This window comes from Pavona decussata, unplaced genomic scaffold, assembly GCF_977016875.1.
Source record: "Pavona decussata unplaced genomic scaffold, jaPavDecu1.1 SCAFFOLD_272, whole genome shotgun sequence".
Lineage (NCBI taxonomy): Eukaryota > Metazoa > Cnidaria > Anthozoa > Scleractinia > Agariciidae > Pavona > Pavona decussata.
In genome coordinates, this window is record NW_028145674.1 from 1,318,505 (window position 1) to 1,338,409 (window position 19,905).

The following is a 19,905-nucleotide window of genomic DNA, read 5'->3' on the forward strand; positions in this document are numbered from 1 at the left end:
TATCGTCTTTTGTGACTGCTTAACAGCTCGAAGAAGCCAAACAGGAAGGCCAAGAGCAGGACAAGAAAGAAGAAGGAGAACAACAGCAAATCCCTGACGAGGAGAACGGCATCGAGATGAGTGAGAATTTTGACGGTGCTTTACATGACGTAGAAGCCGGAGAGGAAGAAGATAATGAAAAGAGCGATGGAGAGGATGAGGAGGAGAATGATGTGGATAAACAGATGGGAGAAGTGGATGGACAGGAAACTGAAAAACTAGATGAGAAGATGTGGGGAGATTCAGACGGGGAGGATGAAAAGGAGGTGCAGTGGGAAAAATATGTTGTCGAGTGAAGCCGAGGAAGAGCGTTTCCTCCTATTTTCAAACACCGAGAAGTGGTTTGGAAAAACGAGGCGCAGACAAGTTTTTTAAACCAATTTCGTGGTGTTTGGAAATTGGATGAACACTCTTTGGCGTTTTTTAAGTAGCTCCTCAAACCATTAATAATTTCTTGGAGAAATTCAAAGAAAAAGTTCACCAAATTTTATGATAATTAGGAGAACTTTTCCAAACCTCTTTCACGGCAGTGATTTCCTTGGTTTTCTCTTCATGAATTATTAATGAGTTTAAAAAATAACTTCTCAAACCATTATTCTTGGAGAAATTTAGAGAAAAGCTTGGGAAATTTCATGATAATTAAGATCACATTCCAAACCTCCTTGATGGTAGTGATTTTCTTTGTTTTTCGTTATAAATTATTAGTGAGCTTTAGAGGTTTCTGGGACAGTGTTCCGCCAACAAAATAGCGAAATTACACTGAACTAATTTCCAGGCTATTTCGCCGATATGAAACTGAACTGTATAGATCTACTGTAAAGAGCAAAGTAATGAACAGTTATTCACTGAAGTAAAGGTGGTCGCACCTTGGTAAATACTCACCACTATTCACCGACACTGAGGTGAATAATTGTGTTAGTATATATCAGACCATTGGATACTCAGCCCAAAGTAGTCACCTTACTTGTGATAAGTTGAAGACAAGTTTGATAATACCACGAATTGAATAGCAAATACCATGCGGAGTTTGAAGAGCTGGTTTGGTATACACTAGAACAAGTTGTTTGGGGACAAAGTACAGGATAAAGGATAGAAGAGTGTTACAGTTCATGACATCTGATTTCAGAACAGGTGATCCAGAATTCTGATGGAACTTTGAGTTGTTTGTGTTATTTGGCTCCTATTTTGTCCGTTCAGTTTGTATTTGTTTGCTTTCTCCACTTTCGGCGATCTTCTTTTCCAATTTCAATTCTTTCCCTTCGTCCTGTTTCAAATCCCTCAAACGCAGTTCAAATATATGATATTTCATGCATTCACTCTCATATGTCAAGGTAATAAAGCGACTTAAAGCATACGCTAAAAACACACTGCATCAACTTGCACAGTGGCCCTTTAAATCGTTGTTCATCTAAGTTGCGTGGTACCTGTATTGAGTATGTGGTACGTGGTTCAACCTGGATTGATGGTATTCGTGGCCATTATTTGCATGCAATAGCTGGTTTTCACGATAAATTGATAGAGTAAATGTTACGTGGTCTTCTGTCAAATATTCTGGATTATTTGGAATAATACCGGACCAAGAAGCTACAGCATGGGTTGTGATCATGCAGGCTACACACAGTTGTGCCGGGTCTGCATAGCTTAATCTATAACCACTGAATGGGGTAGGATGTTAACCTTTGCGTCACAACAGGAAGAAGAGATGAAAGAAGAGAAAGGAGCTGGGGCAGAGGCGGAATCCCAATCACAGATGGTGGCTAAAGAGGACAACAAAGGTAAAGGAATTTTTCTGTTCAATTCATTTTTGTCATTGTAACCCTTGACCTCCAAATTTCTAATTTTTGAACGTGGATAGAACTATAAACAACACAATACATTACTTCCGAATTTTATCCTCAAAATCAACGTTTAGGGCTTCCTTGTACTGCATAATAAACAGCACCACAGTAAATACTTCACTTGAATTGTCATACTTTAGGATTGCTATTACAGTGAGAACAACGTTGCGTCATTGTTTAACTCTACGACGCGAGGGTGCAATACGTAGAGGACTTGTCTTCACTCATTTACGAGTGTCATTTTTCCCCCGAGTGCTTGAACAATTCCAAACGTCTGTGTATTCATGCAGAATATTCAATTGTATTGTAACAGGCTCTACAGATGATAGTAAAGCGAACACTGATCAAGGCCCTGATGTTGATGAAGAACAAAGCAAACCTAATGAAGCTGACGATGCTGAAGAAGGAAATCTGGAAGATGAAGGAGGGGATGACGAGGAAGGCACAGGACAACAAGAACAACAGGGCACCCAAGATACCGAGGAGACTGGAGAGCTTGATCTACCAGATGACCTTCAGCTTGATGAAGAGGGAGACGAAGGGAATAATGGTACGTTGTATCAGTTGAGATTTTGTTGTGTTGTTGTTTTTTAAACTCCCTTCAAGTGCAAATCTGGTAAGTTTCTGGAAGTTTCTAAGCTTCAGCAAACAAGTACTAATTCAGTTTTTTATTCGTTGTCTGTTTAACAAATAAAATCCTATTGTTAAATTAAAAATAAAAAAAAAACATCACTTCCCCTGATTAATTTTCCAACCCCCAAAAACTAATGATTAACTTCGATCTTTGCCACCAAATAGGGAAACTAGTGATCTCGTGGGTAAAATAAAACATCCTGGGACTAACGTTTTCTAAAACGTGACTAGAAAACTGCTAAAAACGAAACAAACGACCGTGTGTTGTTTCAAAGACTAGTATAACCACTTTTGTCATGTTAAAGATCACCCAGAAGAAATGGAAATCGATGACTTTGAAGGAGAAGAAACGGATGGAAGAGAGCCAGAAGGTGAATCAGCTGCAGCGGATGACAAGGAAACGGACGAACGGGAAGATGAGCAGGAGGCAATGGAAGATGAAGAGAACAGAGAAGAAAACGGCAATGATGCACAGGAGGATGGCGAGAAGCATGGGGTGGGTGGCTAGGACATGATCATCCTTACATAATAGGCCATTTCTGAGTTGCTTTGAACCTCATTATGAAAGCGAGGCTATGTGTACAGTTTTTATTATGAAAATGAGTTTTCATTCATGTGCGAACAAAGCTAATTTTCCAGTGAAAAGCTTTGCACTTAGCCTCGCTTTCGTAATGAGGTTAACAGCAACTCGGAGAATGGACTATCGAACGTTTTATATCTGGTGCGTTTTTGGAAGAGCAGACCTGGCTGGTCATACTCAAAATTTATGAATAACCGAATATCCAGATAACACAACTCTTTGCACTCCGTATAAACCAAAATCCTTCCAATAGAGAGGTTTTCAATTGAGTATCGAAAGCATTTCGCATCTACTTTGGTTTTGGTTTACTTAACTCTGTGATAGGTTAGCAACCTCGCGTCACTTTTCCAACCAATGAGAAGCAAAACTACGCTCGCACGCTTTTCCCCCGCTTGGCACCGGTTACATGTACTTACATCGAAGTCTGATTGGTACAATACACTGTTTGTGCCAAAGTAGACACTTGTTTTTTTTTATGACACAATTAAAAACCGCTCTTCAAGCAGGAACACAATTTTGCTCATTCTGAGTAAACCAAAAATTGACCTAAAAGAACGTAATTGGAAGCTCTCAAATTGCGAGTTCATACTGTTGCCACTTTACACTTTAATCTTTTCCGACATTCAGATCTAGCACCATAGGTAATAAAGTGCTGCTTTATGTCTTTAGGTAATGCTGGTTCAGTGATAATCAACCGCTTTTGGCATGTGACTTTTTCGCACCAATTTATGGTTGCTCTTATGAAGGTCGTCTTCTTACTCCAAGCAACCGTTATCCGTTTATCACGTTCATTTTTTTATCGGCAGCAGTATAATTTTGGAGCGTGTTTACAGTTTGTATAACAGAAGGATTTGTTTTGTTAGGATGAAAATGCTGGTGATGAGTCTGATCAAGAAGACTGGAGAACAAAGCCAGACACCAAGGTCTGACCAGCTCGTGTTTTGATAATATACATTTTTAGCTCAACTTTGGTTTGTCTTTCGTTTTACCTTCCTTGAGCTATTTAACTGATTTTTAATTTGCATGCATTGGTTGAATTAATTTGGGTTGTTTATGGTATTGCCTTCGTTGAGCTGTTAATAAATTTTGATGTTAGTTTAATTTTCCTGCCTCTGCCATTCTAATGACCGTTTTAGACTTCTACTACTACTAGTACGACTTAGGCATCACGATTTTTGCCTTACTACTGTCGTATGCAACTCCCCATAGTGCGTGGAAACAACTCTCATCGTTCAACATTGCCGATCCACGCCTACAATTGTCGCAGGGGTTTTTAAGCATGTTTAAAACCCTTACGACATTTTCCATGAAGATAGTTCACCATCGTAATCGAGTTGTTGGCTTGATTTACAGGACGCAATTCGTATCTTAGGCCTGTCGTTTGCTTGGGCCTTGACCCGCCTTTTTTGACTTTCCAGTGCTTTACTTCCAACTAACTGTTGTTCTCGTGTGACTCTTAAAGCGCTTGTCTCTTATCATATTTGTCTGTTCTGAACGTTGATTTGACTGAGGGACTGACTGACTCACTGACTCGCTGACGGACTTACTGATTGATTTGTCCCATAACCCAGGGAGGTCGTTCAGGTGTCACTGATGAGTTTCTAAGAACCAATCCCTGCTGTTCTCTGTTCTCTCGCAGAGTGGCCAAGCTACAAACAAAATACCTTTTCCTTAATACTTAAATCGTCAGATTCTCATGTAACTTAACTCTTCGTTTAGAATCAGCCTCAAGATAATGTTCAGGCCGTGGAGGATTCTGGGGAAGGCGATGGAAGCGGGGAACAAACTGATATGGCAGCTGGCCAATCCGAGTCTACAGATGGTAATGAAGAGCGGGGAGTGGGGCGAGCTGAGGCAGCTGATAATGAGGGACATCACGGGGAGTCAAGCACAGTTCAAGCTACTGCGGACACCAGTCAGCAGGTCAGCGGACACAACCTTGGGGCAACCTTTTTATTGTCACTTGCCCGTTTTAGTCTTAGATCAAGATATGAAATCTCGCTACTTATCTCTATAAATTTTGTGTTGCAGTAGTTACGAGATTAATTTAGGAGATCAGGACAATGTCCCTCACTCAAAGTTTTATCTTATTCTTGATGTACAGAGAAACTTCATCTTGGAAACTTTAAGGGTTATGATATATTTGACTTGATTTATAATTAGCTTGTAACTGGTACCGTTTGCCTTTTTGGTCTGTAAATGAAATGCGATGCTAGGATGCCAGGAATAGACTACTACTGTTGAAAGTGGGGCTGAGTTTTTGAGCCCTTGGCGCAGTACGCTCAAAGCCAAGGAAGCACCCCTCCCTTTTGGCACTTGAAAATTATTCTTCCGTTCTCTTTGTTTCCTCGTTGGATCCTTCCGAATCTTTAAGTAAATGACAAAAAGGGAGAAGCGCAATAAGTTTTGTCCAATGAAGAACTTGTTTGTGTAGTGCAGTGAGATGGTTTGTTTTTTCACAGTCTCGTCAGAGGAAGCAGCTGAATCGCGCCCGGTCTGACCGAACGCTGGGCTCTATGGATGAAACCACTCACAAGAGGCTCAAGACTGTGGATAAAACCGACATGGACTCTGGAGCGGAGGTACATCGCTAAATTAAGTTAATAATAAGGAATTTTTCATCTTATGAATCTTAAAGCCCTCAGCTGTTGTCATCTGCAAATACCCTTATCTGGTTATTGGTCTTCCTTCTGAGTTTTTTCCTCCTTCTCCTTGTTGTTGTTGTTCTCCTCCTCCTCCTCCTCCTCCTCCTCCTCCTCCTCCTCTGTGGTTGTTATGGTTCATCTGTTGTCATATCTCGTGATACCCTTCTCCGCTCATTGCCTTTTCAACCCAGCAACAAAGTTTCTGATGTTTCTTTGCTTCTTTACTAATCACGTTGTTGGAAACCTTGGATCCTTCAAGGAATGAATTATGTATACTTTCATTCCAACTTTCGTTATTGTTAAATTCTGGTTGGAGAAAATGTTCATTTGTTAAGTCAAGTTTCCCTGTGGTGGTCAGTTCCTTTACCTTCTCTTTGCTTTTGATTTTGATATCTGTATGAACAATTACAACTTTTCATAACTTAGACATTGTAAATTAACGTGTTAATTGAGGTATTTGAAGATAACGCGACTTCAATTATCACCAGTTTAGTTTGAAATGAAGAAATTAACCCGAACGAGATGGATAAATCTCTAAACAAAGGAAATTAACGCGAGCCTGTAGGTCTCGTATTCTTTCAAGTGGGAAGAGGTTGATGATTTCAAAGCTATTTACTCCCAAATACACGGTCATGAATGATAAGAAAGACAATAATAGTAGCAAAAGTTAACCTTAAATATCATCAACGACATACTCAGGATTTGAATATGCCAAGCAAAGAGAGCTGCTGTGTTAGTTTTGAATTGCAAGGAATAATAGAAAGAAAACCTACAGAAGCTAACGCTCCACTTTATTACGTTCGCAGAAATTAACGCTCAAAAAGAAAATAACAGGACATAAATTAACGTTAATTTCCTAAACGGTTTTAGTCCGTCGTTTTTTCTTAGTTTGTGGCTACTCTAAGAAGATACATTAACATCCGACCCCTGGTAACTTATCTCTTACATCGAGCTTGTTCTTTTAATATTGAAATCACGTATTCATGTACTTTTGCTTATTCCAGGCGAACGAGACGAGAAGCCAAGATCTTTTCCAGCACATAAAAAACGATGATCCATCTACTCACGATGCGCAGACTCTTGACAGTGCAACCGCTGATCAAGCTAAAGAACAAGACAAGGCTGACTTTCCCCAGATGCAGAGCGAAAATGAAGAAGATGAGGAAATGAAGGCAGCTTTGTTTGATGAAAACGAGGAGCTTCCTGTGAGTATTACTTGAATATTTGAATAATGTGAACAGCGTTGTGTGCACTTGAATTTACGATTTGTTTTACGTCTCTTAGGGAAGTACATCATATGGCAACCTCTCCATATTTCTGTAATTTTTATTACTCATGCAGGTTACAGATGGGTATCCACCCTGTACTCTGTTTGACTTTTAGACTTTAGACTTTAGTGTTCTGACTGTGAATCTTACACTTCAGGCACCAGACAGACCTCAGCAATCCAGATTACCGCCGCCAGTCAAACCAAAGATTACAGCGGATTCCGAAAATGAGCGAGAGGAAACTGAGATTGCAGCCAGAGAAGACGACATGGATACCAGCGATGGTGCCGAGATAAGCACTGAACGCTTGGAAAGTACTTACCACTCGTCCGAAATGGCGCTAGCATTTGAGAGACTGGTAAGCCCGAAGAGGGATACGTTATTTAGTTCAAATTCAATTTCGCATCTCGCCAGGAGCTTAAACTGGTTCGTATAGCATCCTGTTGTGAAAAAGTTGGAGTTTCAGAATTTCTTTTATCGTTGTTTATCAGTCCTGCGCGTATTTCAACTGACGAGTGGGGTTTCTTTGCAATCCTTTAGTAACACAATCCTTCTCTCCAAAGGGTTTATCTTCACTGGACCCCGAGAAACTTAGATCAGACCTTGAACATCAGTTAGCAGAATGGAACAATTTGGACCGAGGTACCACTGAGGAGCAACAAGCTGCCCAAGAGGCTTGGCGCAAGTACGAGCTTCTCACCTCCAGTCTCTCGCAGGAGCTCTGTGAGCAGTTGAGACTGGTACTAGAACCTTCACTGGCCACAAAACTCAAGTACGTTAATCGCCAAAACTGAAGTTATTCTTGCCTTGTGTTTGCTCTGGTTTAACGATATGAGTTGAACAATTGACATTTTAGTTTCAATGTAACAATTTGGGCTTTAAGGACCCTAGTCAGCTACACCTTTGTTTTTGTTTATATGCGAGAGTTTGGCTATTATATTTTATTCGGAGCATGTCGAAATGAACGAAATCACTGTGAAACTACGAAAGATAATGATGATAATTACTTTCAGGAACACAACTTACAGTAAAGCAATAAGATTTCGTTTCACCATGCAATATCAATAATTTCGATGGCATCGAAAATGGTGGAGCCTGACTAGGGTCCTTTGATTTTGTTTTCAGTCGACAGTACCTATGAAAGGGTACCTATCAAAGGGTTTTTGCTTTATCATTAATGCGGAAAAGTGGTACTTTCTTTACATCCGTTTTAAATGCTTTTTTTTTGCAGGGGTGATTATAGATCAGGCAAGAGATTAAACATGAGGAAGGTGATCCCGTATATTGCAAGTCAGTTTCGCAAAGACAAGATCTGGCTGAGGAGGACTAAGCCGAGTAAAAGGCAATACCAGATCATGCTGGCTGTGGACGACTCTTCCAGCATGAACGACAATCACTCCAAACAGGTAAAACATGAATGGCAATCACTCCAAACAGGTAAAACATGAATGACAATCACTCCAAACAGGTAAAACATGAATGGCAATCACTCCAAACAGGTAAAACATGAATGGCAATCACTCTAAACAGGTAAAACATGGATGACATTCACTCCAAATAGGCAAGGTTTGGACAGTAATAGGCACACGCTATTTTGAGCTTTCTTTTATCTATTTTTTAAAAATAGATAGCAGATGTTCCAGATAATGCGACTGGTGGGAGTTTAAACAACGCTACCCATTTCGATTTTCGGCGACTCTTTCGTTTTGACATGACTGTTTAAAATTAACGGGTTGCGTAGCTCTTGTTAAATAGTTTTCATTTAAAGGAATATTTCGTATACAACTGACTGCCGCGAAATGCACTTATCCATCGTCGCAATTTCCATCTGTCTACCCATACGATCCCACAATCCCTCACTCGTACCAGTCTTCCTCCTTCAGAGTGGAGAATTGACTAGTTCATGTTATGTGATCATGGCGGTGTGACACGGCAATAATTAAACTGGTGCTTTTGTCAGCGTGTTTGGTAGACGAAGTTCAGTTCGCCGGAAAAAAACCTTTCATTTGTATTTGGTCTTATCGTGATGTGAGTGGCCTGATGTAACCGAAGAAGCACTGCTCCGTATTAGGATCGGAGACGTGTTGCCCTGAAAAAAGATGACAAATCAACAATAAGCTTCATTTGTGTGCCCATATAAATTGTTACAGTATTGCAAAAGCGTCAAAAGAATCCATAGGTTCTGCTAACTAATGGAGACAAAAAATACAAAGTTCTACAAAAAAGAAGGCGGAGAAGAGAATTAAACTTTATCAGATTATATTATTTGGCAACAAATTGTTTCTTTAATCAAAACAAGAAGAAATGACCTTATCCATCTGCACAAGAGGGAAGCACTCCCATCATAATCTGTTTTTGGTTTATTATATGAAGCTGAGCTGTATTGTCTTTGTAAGCAACCAGGATCTGGCCTGATGTTGACCTGCGACAGTAATTAATGCACAATCAAGTAGTTCCGCCCCTCTTTCGTGGGGCTTGCAGCTGCTCCAACTGCAGCGTGGTTGTGCCCCAAATATGAGAAGAACAGTCTAGATGCAAAGCATTGTCGATCATTGCAGGAATTACTTGAAAGTGGACTTCTTTTGAGGGCTCCTGGCCGCGCGTAATTTTCTATTCATGTCATGAATATCATTATTTGAATATTGGTCAGTTCGATTTTTCAAGGTGTTAATTAAATGAAAGGCTACTGATAAAAACAAGCAACATTACTTATACTGACGTTGGTTTTAATGAAAATCGCTGATAAATGAATGAAGTTTTCTTCATCATATTATACGCATTAATACATTGTTTTTGTTCCTATGCGCAAGAAATATTAGAAACCCACAGCTTTTGTCGTTTTACAGCCAAAACATGCAAATTGGTATGATTTAGTAAAAGCGACAACATCGCAGCTCCCTTCTGAAAAGTGGACGCGGAGTGAAGATTGTTCAAAAACTATTGATGACGAGTCATCGTGTCTTATCTTGTAGTACTCGATAAAATAAATGGGCAAAAAGTGAATTGTGTTGACTGTGAACGAACACAAAGTACCGGGGCAACTATGGTGCAGATTTTAATTTTGGTGACGTGGTTAAACTGGGGGCTAAATTTAAACTAAGGAAATGTTAAAATCCCTGTCCATTCCTTGTGGTCGTGAGCTAAGTGTTTCAATTGCCATTTCCGAGTTGCTGTGAACCTCATTGTGAATGCGAGGGTAAGTGCAAAGCTTTTCATTTGAAAATTGGTTTTGTTTACATATGAATGAAAACTAAGTTTCTCAATAAAAAAAACCTTGAACTTAACGTCGCTTTCATATCGAGGTTCAAAGCAACTCGGAAATGGCCTATTGACGATTGCATGAGTTACGTTTCAATTTGGAACTTTCGCTCTCGCCTTTCTTTGCGACATTCTTTCTCTACCATGCAGATACACAGTATTTCAGTTTCGAAATTATGGCAGCCAGAGCGTGGTACGTTATTTTTGGGCTACTTTTGTCTTTCTAAAAACAGCTGCTCAAAGTGAAATTCACAAGGCACAATAAGAGTTCTTAGTCAATTTGACATGTTTGACGTGCTTTTACGATATTTAATCAGTCTTACAGAGAAGCGATGAACTGAATTGCACAGGTACTACCGACTAGAGCAAAATGTTGGCAACAAACTTAAGATAAGGAACTGTCTTGCTCAGCAGAATCAACTAATGGTATAGAAGACCAATCGTTTTTTCTTGGAAATGTTGAAGGCAAAATCTTAAGGCCCGTTTAAACGGTTTCAACATTCGCCCAACATCGGTTCAACAAAAGTTAAACGGATGTTGGGCACATATTGGATGGACGGAGTGATGAAACGGTTTCAACGCCATTCAACATTTTCAAGAACAAAGGAAATGTTGAATCGATGTCTAAACCAATTTAAATTTGATTCAACACACTTTCAACAAGCTTTCAACATTTTTTACGCTTTCAACCTGTTCAAACGCCCACGATATTTGGTTCAGCAACTGTATTGAACGCATGTTGAAGCAAATGTTGAAACCGTTAAAATGGACCTTTAGCTTTCGGCTCCAAATCCTTGAGACTACCTATTAATATGGCCAAATTTAATTAGCAGTGCACATTACATTTTCGGACTTTCCAGCTGCCTTTTTGTAAAAGGGTTTTCTTTCAGTTTCAAATCTCCATTTCAGGCGTATAATATATATCAAGTTGGGCAACAAACCGTTTGGGCATCGCCTTGGCAAACCGGCTAAATATCTGAATTTAGTTACGAAATTATTAAATCAGAAAGTGGCTGGACATTTGAATTTAGCTACTCTTGTTTTCCTTGAAACAGCTTCGTGAGTTAAAATTCAAAGGGGCACATTAAACGAAATGCATTTATTTGACAGGTACATCAGTTACGATATTTGACCAACCTTTTGGCTCATTTTAACTCCTTCATTAAACCCTTCCGTTTTCTGCAGGAAAAATAAGTAAATTTAAGTTGAGCAGTGAAGGACCTGCAATTAGACAACGCTTTTGTTCATCAACTTAGTACAATGCAAAAGAAAACAAAACAAAAAAGACAGAATACACGGCTGCTTCAAAGTAAATTCAATATTTTGGACTACAGTACTGTTTGTTTTGACCTGTCAGGTCTTGAAAAAACGTGGATCGAGTTATCGAGGGTAAAGTTATATAGAAAATGACCTTAATGGAAACGAAAATTGCTTCGAGTTAGCCGGAGGTTCGGATTATCGAGGGTTTGAGTTACCAAGGGTACAATTACAATAAATATATGTACGGAAATCCAGGAGAAGTCGATTTTGGTAAGAGTTAGCGAGGTTTCGAGTTATCTGGAGTCGACTGTAGTTGTTAGTAAGTGCTTTGTGCACTTTGGAACAGATTTGAAAAAAGGTTTTTGTTTTGATGTTTGGTTTCAACGAGCTTTTTATTATCACATCAGTTTTATTAAAAAAATGTTACAGTTCAAATAATTCTCAATAAATAATTATTTGAAATTCAAATAATTTAGCTAAACTGAAATAACAAACTGTGAAAAAAGGCTATTTGTTAAGGCACAGGCTGATGGTTTGACTACAAGAGCAACTGGAGTCGAGAATAGCCTATATTTCTTCAGTCACAAACGCACGCGTGGAATTTTTTTAATTTTCCAAATTTTTAGAAAAGTAAAAAGAAATGGAACCTTGTAATGTTAGTTTCGAAAGTAAATCACAGAGAGAGAGAGAAAAAAAAGGAAATTTGGCATTGTCGATATTTACTCCAAATTTTACTCCTGAAACTCAAATAAGACACATTAAAGATTTCGAATTAATTTGACAAGTTTGACATATGTTAATATGTTACTCAACTTCGATAGAGGATATGGGAAGAAATGAAAGTCGATTTCACAGGTGTTTTGCCTCTGAAGTAGAATGGCGGAGGCAAATTATACTGCAAGCGTAAACCATGAGAAATCATACCAAGAACTGTATTGCTCGGCAGAATTAACTGGAGCTATGCACAACCAACTGATATGCCTGTCAGTGTTGAACGTTATTTTGTCCATCACTGCATTTCTAGGGAATACTCTGATCCTAGTTGCTCTTTACAAAGAGACTTCGCTTCATCCGCCGTCCAAACTCTTGTTTCGTAGCCTAGCGGCAACTGATTTCTGTGTCGGTATCATTTCACAACCTCTTGAAGTTATCTATTTCATGTCTATGGTGAACGAACAATGGAACATTTGTCGCTACACATTTGCCGCAGCTTCTGTAACAACCCAAATGTTGTGCTTAGTGTCTTTGTTGACAATGACTGCCATAAGTGTGGATAGACTTCTCGCTCTCCTGTTAGGGCTCAGGTACAGACAAGTTGTAACTACAAAACGAACATACACGAGTGTGATTTCTTTCTGGGTTCTCTCTATTTTCGGATGCATAATGTTCCTTTGGAATATCGACGCATCATCATGGTACAACTGTATAATTCTAATACTGTGCTTAGTTACTGTTATGTACTCTTACACGAGGATTTTCTGCAGGTTGCGTCATCATCAAACTCAAGTTCACTGCAATGTTACAGCTCAATCGAACCGAACAATCCCAATAAACATCGCGCGATACAGGAAGACAGTCTTCAATTCACTTTGGCTGCTGTTCGCATTAGTTGTTTGTTATTTGCCATTTACTGTAGTGGCGCCACTGGCAGTAAGACAAATTCACAGTAGACTGTCCTCAGGTTTTTTTCTTGCACTGGAATTTACAGTAACTTTAGGTTTATTGAACTCGTCGTTAAACCCCATCCTTTACTGCTGGAAGATCAGAGAAGTGAGACAGGCAGTGAAGGATATAATCAGACAGCTTTTTTGTTCATCAAATTAGTATACGAAGTTTTTGAGCCTTTAAAAGGGGTGGATCGGTTTCATTCATAGTCGATATTTTTTTAAGGGTTGTACATTCCCAGTTTATGGTGCCTGGCACCGGTTTCCAGCTCTTTCCAGCACTAATACACTTTGACGGATCAATGCCACCACCCTTTATTAGTTGATACAACATTAACGCATGGTAGAAAACAAATACCTGATCACTGGTGAACGCGTTATGGCCATTTCCTTGACGTAATATGTTACCATAGCAACAGTATAACCTTTTGAAAACACCTTTAATTTAACTTCAGTTAAGTGACTGCAACTAAATGGAAATGTCTTTCTGGGATATACTTTTCTGAAACCTTACCATGAGTTTGATCCTTCAAGACTGGATACTTACATTCTGAGGAATAACAGCGTAGTAAGTTTCGTTTTACCAGTTTTTTGATCATGGAGACATTATCTGGGGCGACCGTGGTAACTCGACGTTGATGGCTGATTTGCAATTGGTACAAAATAAAGCTGCACGTATTATCTAAGATCTCCCTCCACGTGCATCTGCCAGTGACACTCTTGCAAAACGTCATGGAAATAATTGTTGCACAGGAAAGCTGTTCAGTTAATGGTCTATTTTCCCCTAACCGTCAATATAGTTTTAACTATATAATATAGTCTTAAACAGGACCCTCCCGTAAATGACTAGTTTTTATACAGTGGCGTTGGCATCCTCATAAAAGATTATCATCATTTATTCATTCAGCCCGGTATCGCACCACAAGAAGATTAAATAGAAGAAAGATCCTCGCAGGTAGTACGCAACTTAAGCAGTTGCGAAAAGAAAGCCTGAAAAAAATTTACTTGAACGGGATTCGAACCCATGACCTCTGACCTTCAGAGGTCATGGGTTCGAATCCTGTTCAAGCCTGAATTTTTTTTTCAGGCTTTCCTTTCGCAACTGCTTAAGTTGCGTACTAACTGCGAAGGTTTTTCTGCTATTTGATCTTTCATCCGCAGTTCAAAATATATGTTTCATATATTTACATTCATTCACAAGAAGACTGTGAGATGGGTCGAAAATTGTGAAATCCTATAGTACAGCTTTAATAGGAAATAATAGTTCTGCGTTCCACATTTTAGGGTTGCTTTTGTAGCTCTCGACAAAAATTAAACTAACTATTTGGGGAGAATTTGCTTCCCAAATAGCAGACCAGTCTTGGCAACTGGGGAGAGGAGGCGGGGCACACCCATGCCAGCCCCCGCACCGTCCGCTAATGCGTAAATACCTTAACTAGTTAAAAGAAAGATTTGATGAAGGTGAAGATTTCGGGATCGAAAGCTGATCTTCAGCAAGTTGCCAACAACACGAGAAATGCTTGACCAGAGGAGAATAAACTATTTCTATTCGAGAGGGGATTGGCGGTGAAGAAACCAGATACAGACTTTTCAAAGCTGTCCGCTTTTTAAAGAAAGCAAGCAATATGAGTTCTTAGGGAGAGTCGCTCTCAAGTAATCTGTAGTTGCAGGGATGACGTAGCGGTTAGGGCGCTCACCTCCTACTAATGTGGTCCTAGGGCCCGTTTCTCGAAAGACCCGGTATCTTACCGGGCCCGATAAGTATATTTTGAAATGTTTTTTCGCCGATAACACAGTGATAACAAACATGGTACTTGGGCAATATATTCATAGAATTATAAGATTTTAAAATTTAGTATTCAAAGCTAACAAAAATTGACTTCTGTTAAGAAACATTTATCACCAAAGACACTTATCGGACCCGATAAGTTACTGGGTCTTTCGAGAAACGGGCCCCCGGTTCGATTCCCGGACTTGGCTTCATGTGTGGGTTGAGTTTGTAATTGGTTCTCGTCCTTGCTCTGAGAGCTTTTCGCAGGGTACTCTGGTTTCCGTACTTCATCGAAACCAGAACTTGCAAATTTTAATTCGATCTGAGATCCAGGAATCACAGGTTTTTTTATACTTTTGACTGTAGTCGGTATAGTTATTTTTGTTTTTAATGACTTGTACGTTTTCAACAGGCAATAGCTTGCTATACTCCTGTTGGTTATTGTCTCTACTTTTTATAAAAATCCATTTACCTTGAAGTCGTCTTTTGTTTATTTATCATTTTAGCTGGCGTTTGAGTCGTTGGCAGTTATCAGCAATGCACTAACCCGATTGGAAGCTGGTGATCTTGGTGTTTGTAGGTGGGTTTCTCCTCTTGTCGAAAAAGCACCCTGGTATTATAAGAGTGCAAATTAGCAAAGCTCTGACGTCTACGTTCAATTATACTTGTTAGCCTATTTTCCAGGGCAATCTCCCCCTCCCCTGAAAACTTGCTTATGGCATTAGTACTTAAATCTATCACCTTGTAGGTACAGGTGTCTGTTATTGTCGTTATTGACGGCGCGTTGAACGGGCTTGAAACTTTCTGGACTACGTCAACGCAGCATTTTGTCAAGTAATAATTAGCAAACGGTGTGTTATGGCTCTAAAGCGGTAACAATGAGGAATAACTGCACAACACTCCCAGTGACACTGAAGCATTTCATACTGTTAATTCGCTTTTTGAAATATCACTGTAGTTTCGCAAAGCGTCTCTTTTCAAGTAGTGCAATCCTATCCAGTAAAAGCTTCTAAGTCTTACAAGAATCTGCGGCCAAACACGAGCCCACAACACTGAAGTGTTAAAAAAGCACGTCAACATGAACTAGCAAGCGAGAAAGCACGCGGGAAACTAGAGTGTAATGCACAAAGTTTCAGTTTTGTCCATCAAGAAAAAAATTGTTAGGCCGCGAAAAGTCACGTGAAGTCTCTTTGGCGGATGACACCTCCTCCTTTGACAGGTGCTTGTTATTGGAGGGGGAACATCTACAACCATCGCGAGTTTTAACTGAGGTTCGGGAAATTAAAACGAAATGAATCATTCTGACTAGTCACAGCAGTTACAGATATCTCACGTTAGCAATCAGAACTCAAAGCAAATGGATGTAACGGATGCAAAGCGCGACAAAACACGTCCGAGCAAGTCACCATTGGTTTTGGTTTTACTTTCAAATTGGTTAAGAAGCGGTGCGAGTCGTCTTTTTTAAACAATCAAAAAGAGCAGTAAGGGAAAGGTACGGTCACATACGAGCCACAGGTTTCCACACGGCCGGGGCTGAATGCCACAGGTGTCCTAAGCGAGCTTTATCTGTTTTCTGTAGCACGAACAAGTAGCTCAGTAAAGTAAATGCGAAGATAGTTTCGACACCATTGAAAAGCACTCAGTGATTGCCAGAAATGGAATTGGTGCTCACTTTCCCCATCCCTTCTTGGCTTGTTTATCCGTTCACTATGCCCGTGAATTTCTTTGCTTTGTAGCTTTGGAGAAACTGTCCAGCTCTTGCACCCATTCCACGAACCATTCACGGACCAATCAGGAGCAAGAATCCTGCAGCAGTTCACTTTTGATCAGAAGAAAACCAAAATAGCACAAGTAAGTATCGACAGTTGCACGCTGAAAGTGATTGTATGAAATGTTAGAGCTAGAAGCTAGAAGTAAGACTTCTTCCACACTAATGCGTTTTCGTTTGAAAACGCATTCTTTTTTATGCGTTTTCGCCTATCGACCACACTAAAACGCCTGAAAACACCAATGAAAAAGGAAAATGAAAACGGTTTCAAAAGTGGAGACTTTTGAAAACGCTTCGTTTCTAGTGTGGACAGGTGAAAACGGAGACTTTAAAAGCAAAAAGGCATCACATGCAATCGGTTCCAGTCCAAATCGGAGTTTCTATCCAAGATGGCGGTTGGTCTTGTGATGTTAACACATGCGTAATCCCGGGTCCCAGTCGTTTTCATCATTTTCGAGCGTTTTTAGTGTGGATAGGTGGAGACGAAACGACACGCTAGTGTGGATGAAACTATTTTGCTTCGTTTTCGCCGAGATGAAAATGGATGGGGCCTAATTAATGGCTATTTTCCCTGCGCACTGATATATCTGGGCTGATCAACGATACAATAACAGATGTTTAGAATCTGGCTAACCGTTAGGAAACGTATAACACAAAACATTGATTCATGGTCATTCTGTTTCCGCCGTTGCACGCAAATCCCCGTCAAACCGTAGTGAAGATTAGGCGCTAGTGGTTTGTATGGGCGATCCAAGAACCATTTCAGTTCAGTTATCCGCTGAAAAACGCAGCAAAACACGCCTCTGATATGTCCAGAAATGCACCTAAACCTGAATTTGGGTACTATATATGAGCGACCTTTGTGTCATTTTCATATGACTTCATGTTTGACAGAATCATTTGTGTTTTAGTAAGAATTAATGTTAGGGGACACCTTGTGATGCCTATCATTCAGTTCATGTGCCTCATTAGCGTGCATTTCTGGACATAAGAAATGCCCGATGTTTATTCTTATTCAGATCATGCATTTTCGTAACGAAATCTGATTTATGGCGATAGGGCACAGGATATTTGGTATGGCAAACAATTTACTCTTACTTGGATCCTTCCTATTTGAGTAAGGCCTCTCCAAGACCACCCGTTCAAATACTTTTTCAGTTTTTTTCTTTCTTGATCGACTCGACGGTCTTTTGCTAAAACAGCTTGTGGTCTTATGTCAAATGCACCTTGCACTCTCAGTTGCCTGGATTTAATGTCTGTGCAGCGCCTTTCTAATGTTTATGTCAATATATCAGCTCCTAGATACTTGTACCAGTTTAATGCTGTCAGCGCAGTCGCGTTTACAAATGTCCCCCCGGACAAGAAGAGACACCTCCCAGCTTCTGTTGATTGTGTCGGATGGTAGAGGAATATTTCTGGAGGGGATGGAGGTGAGTGAAAGATAAAACGTTTAGGTAAAACTCCAGAATGCGGGGTTGCTTTGCAACTCTTCGGTCACTGACCAGCTATCCCCAAAATCAACATCTTCCTAGAAATCCCTCTCCTCATTCATCCTCATTCTACAAGGCAATCAGTGGAGTCGCGAACCGCAGAACCACGAAGCTTGTTGATTAGATTGTACCTAGTTAGACTTAACCTAGTTCCCAACTAGTTCGCTCTTTTTGCGGCTTACAGTCTGCCTTCAGTTGCACCAGCTGGTTTGTTTTTGATTAAAGTCATAGTTCCGTTATCGTGAACAATACTAACAATTCCCTTCGGCGAACAGTCTTCCAACAGGATTTTTGTGAGTAGCCGTTCTTCATTTTCACCCCTTTCTCTCTCTCTTTTTTTTTGGCGAATGTTGCGGTAACATAGGGTCGTTGCGTATGAGTAAACAACTTTTCTTTTGCAGACCGTTCAAAAGGCCGTGAGAGTTGCAAGGGAGGCCAACATATTCATGGTGTTTGTGATTCTCGACAACCCCGCCAACAAAGACTCCGTTCTCGACATCAGAGTGCCAATCTTTCGAGCTGGAAAGCCGCCAGAAATCAAGTCCTACATGGAGCAGTTTCCCTTCCCGTTTTACATCATCCTCAGGGACATCAACGCGTTACCGCAGATTCTGAGTGATGCGCTAAGGCAGTGGTTTGAATTGGTGTCAAGTATGGATTAAAAAAATATGCGAGGACCTGGGGAGAGTGGAAAAATGACGTCACCTGTTTCCCAGGCTCTATTTTAACGCTCCGCAGCTAAGTTGTGTTCGTGTGTCAGAAGTATTCTCGGCTCTTTGCAGCCGGTAGTTTCAGGCACATTACTGTCCTTCGCAAGCAATGGCCCAAATAATTCAAGGAGCAGTTGAAGTTTCTTGACACTGTGAAAGTTTTATCACCATTTCCCAGGCTATGGGTAACAAAACTCGGAAATTCTACGGGGTGGGGAGCGCTTCACGAGCCTGTAGCACGCAAATAGAGTACAAAGTCAGGCTGTGGTAAGGAGACCTGGACACGACACACCCTGCAGCAGGATGATCGGGAAGCTGAAGGAATCAGTAGATCTGGTCGATGCGCGCAATGTAACAAAGAACAGTTTCCGGAAAAATGTTTTACCTTTTTGGAGTACACTCCTAGCAACAAGACATAAATATTTAATTCGCGCATATATGGAGATTATTTTAACTCAGAGGTACAATTAAAAACACTTTTCACGAGATGGTAACTCGTTGTACAGTTTTAAAGCCTGCCGCGAGCCAAATGTTTAGACTGAAAAACAGTCGTTTTTTCTCCTGAAATTCGCGCAAATCGCCGAAAACACGAACTCGCGATGCCCTTGGATTCTCGCGCGCGAGCCCACACGCCCGTATGACATCCCAAGTTTTTTATCCCTTGCTCGCTCGAAACATTTGAAAACCGCGCGCGTTCGTACCTCGAACCCGTGCCAAGAATATGGTCCGTTTTTCAGTCTACAAATGTTTTTGTGAGAGAAGCACGAGCGACTGGAAGGGACTGTGAGACCGGGAAAACGACTTTATGGTGATTAGGAAGCGCGATGCCGTGATCAAAGAGAAGCCGGATTAATGGAGTGATCATTGTAGCCAGCCTGGCCCATCATGGTCCTGGGAGGGGAGGGATATAAAAGAATACATGGCTGCTGGAGCACTTTTTTATTAGTACTACAACGCTAACACCGTCAGTGACGGTGCATG

At 40.4% G+C, this 19,905-nt stretch overlaps 2 protein-coding genes across 4 annotated transcripts in view; both read left to right on the top strand.

Moving 5' to 3' along the window:
* The window catches only part of LOC146455644 (midasin-like), a 79,487-nt gene extending 60,069 nt beyond the window's left edge, over positions 1 to 19,418 (top strand). For all 3 annotated transcript variants that reach the window (XM_085093957.1, XM_085093958.1, XM_085093959.1), the window contains exons 81-95: positions 27 to 305; positions 1,733 to 1,814; positions 2,191 to 2,427; positions 2,816 to 3,006; positions 3,954 to 4,013; positions 4,810 to 5,013; positions 5,553 to 5,672; positions 6,740 to 6,940; positions 7,161 to 7,361; positions 7,567 to 7,775; positions 8,235 to 8,409; positions 15,463 to 15,536; positions 16,693 to 16,807; positions 18,020 to 18,154; positions 18,616 to 19,418. In XM_085093957.1, coding sequence (XP_084950083.1) covers positions 27 to 305; positions 1,733 to 1,814; positions 2,191 to 2,427; positions 2,816 to 3,006; positions 3,954 to 4,013; positions 4,810 to 5,013; positions 5,553 to 5,672; positions 6,740 to 6,940; positions 7,161 to 7,361; positions 7,567 to 7,775; positions 8,235 to 8,409; positions 15,463 to 15,536; positions 16,693 to 16,807; positions 18,020 to 18,154; positions 18,616 to 18,876 — 2,544 coding nt within the window. In that variant the 3' untranslated portion in view covers positions 18,877 to 19,418. The remainder of the gene's footprint in view (positions 1 to 26; positions 306 to 1,732; positions 1,815 to 2,190; positions 2,428 to 2,815; positions 3,007 to 3,953; positions 4,014 to 4,809; positions 5,014 to 5,552; positions 5,673 to 6,739; positions 6,941 to 7,160; positions 7,362 to 7,566; positions 7,776 to 8,234; positions 8,410 to 15,462; positions 15,537 to 16,692; positions 16,808 to 18,019; positions 18,155 to 18,615) is intronic.
* On the top strand, positions 12,205 to 14,191 carry LOC146455645 (melanocortin receptor 4-like). Its single transcript, XM_085093971.1, has one exon. It carries the CDS (start codon positions 12,398 to 12,400, stop codon positions 13,343 to 13,345), a length of 948 nt encoding a protein of 315 aa, XP_084950097.1. The 5' UTR covers positions 12,205 to 12,397; the 3' UTR covers positions 13,346 to 14,191.
* Positions 19,419 to 19,905: the final 487 nt, after the last annotated feature.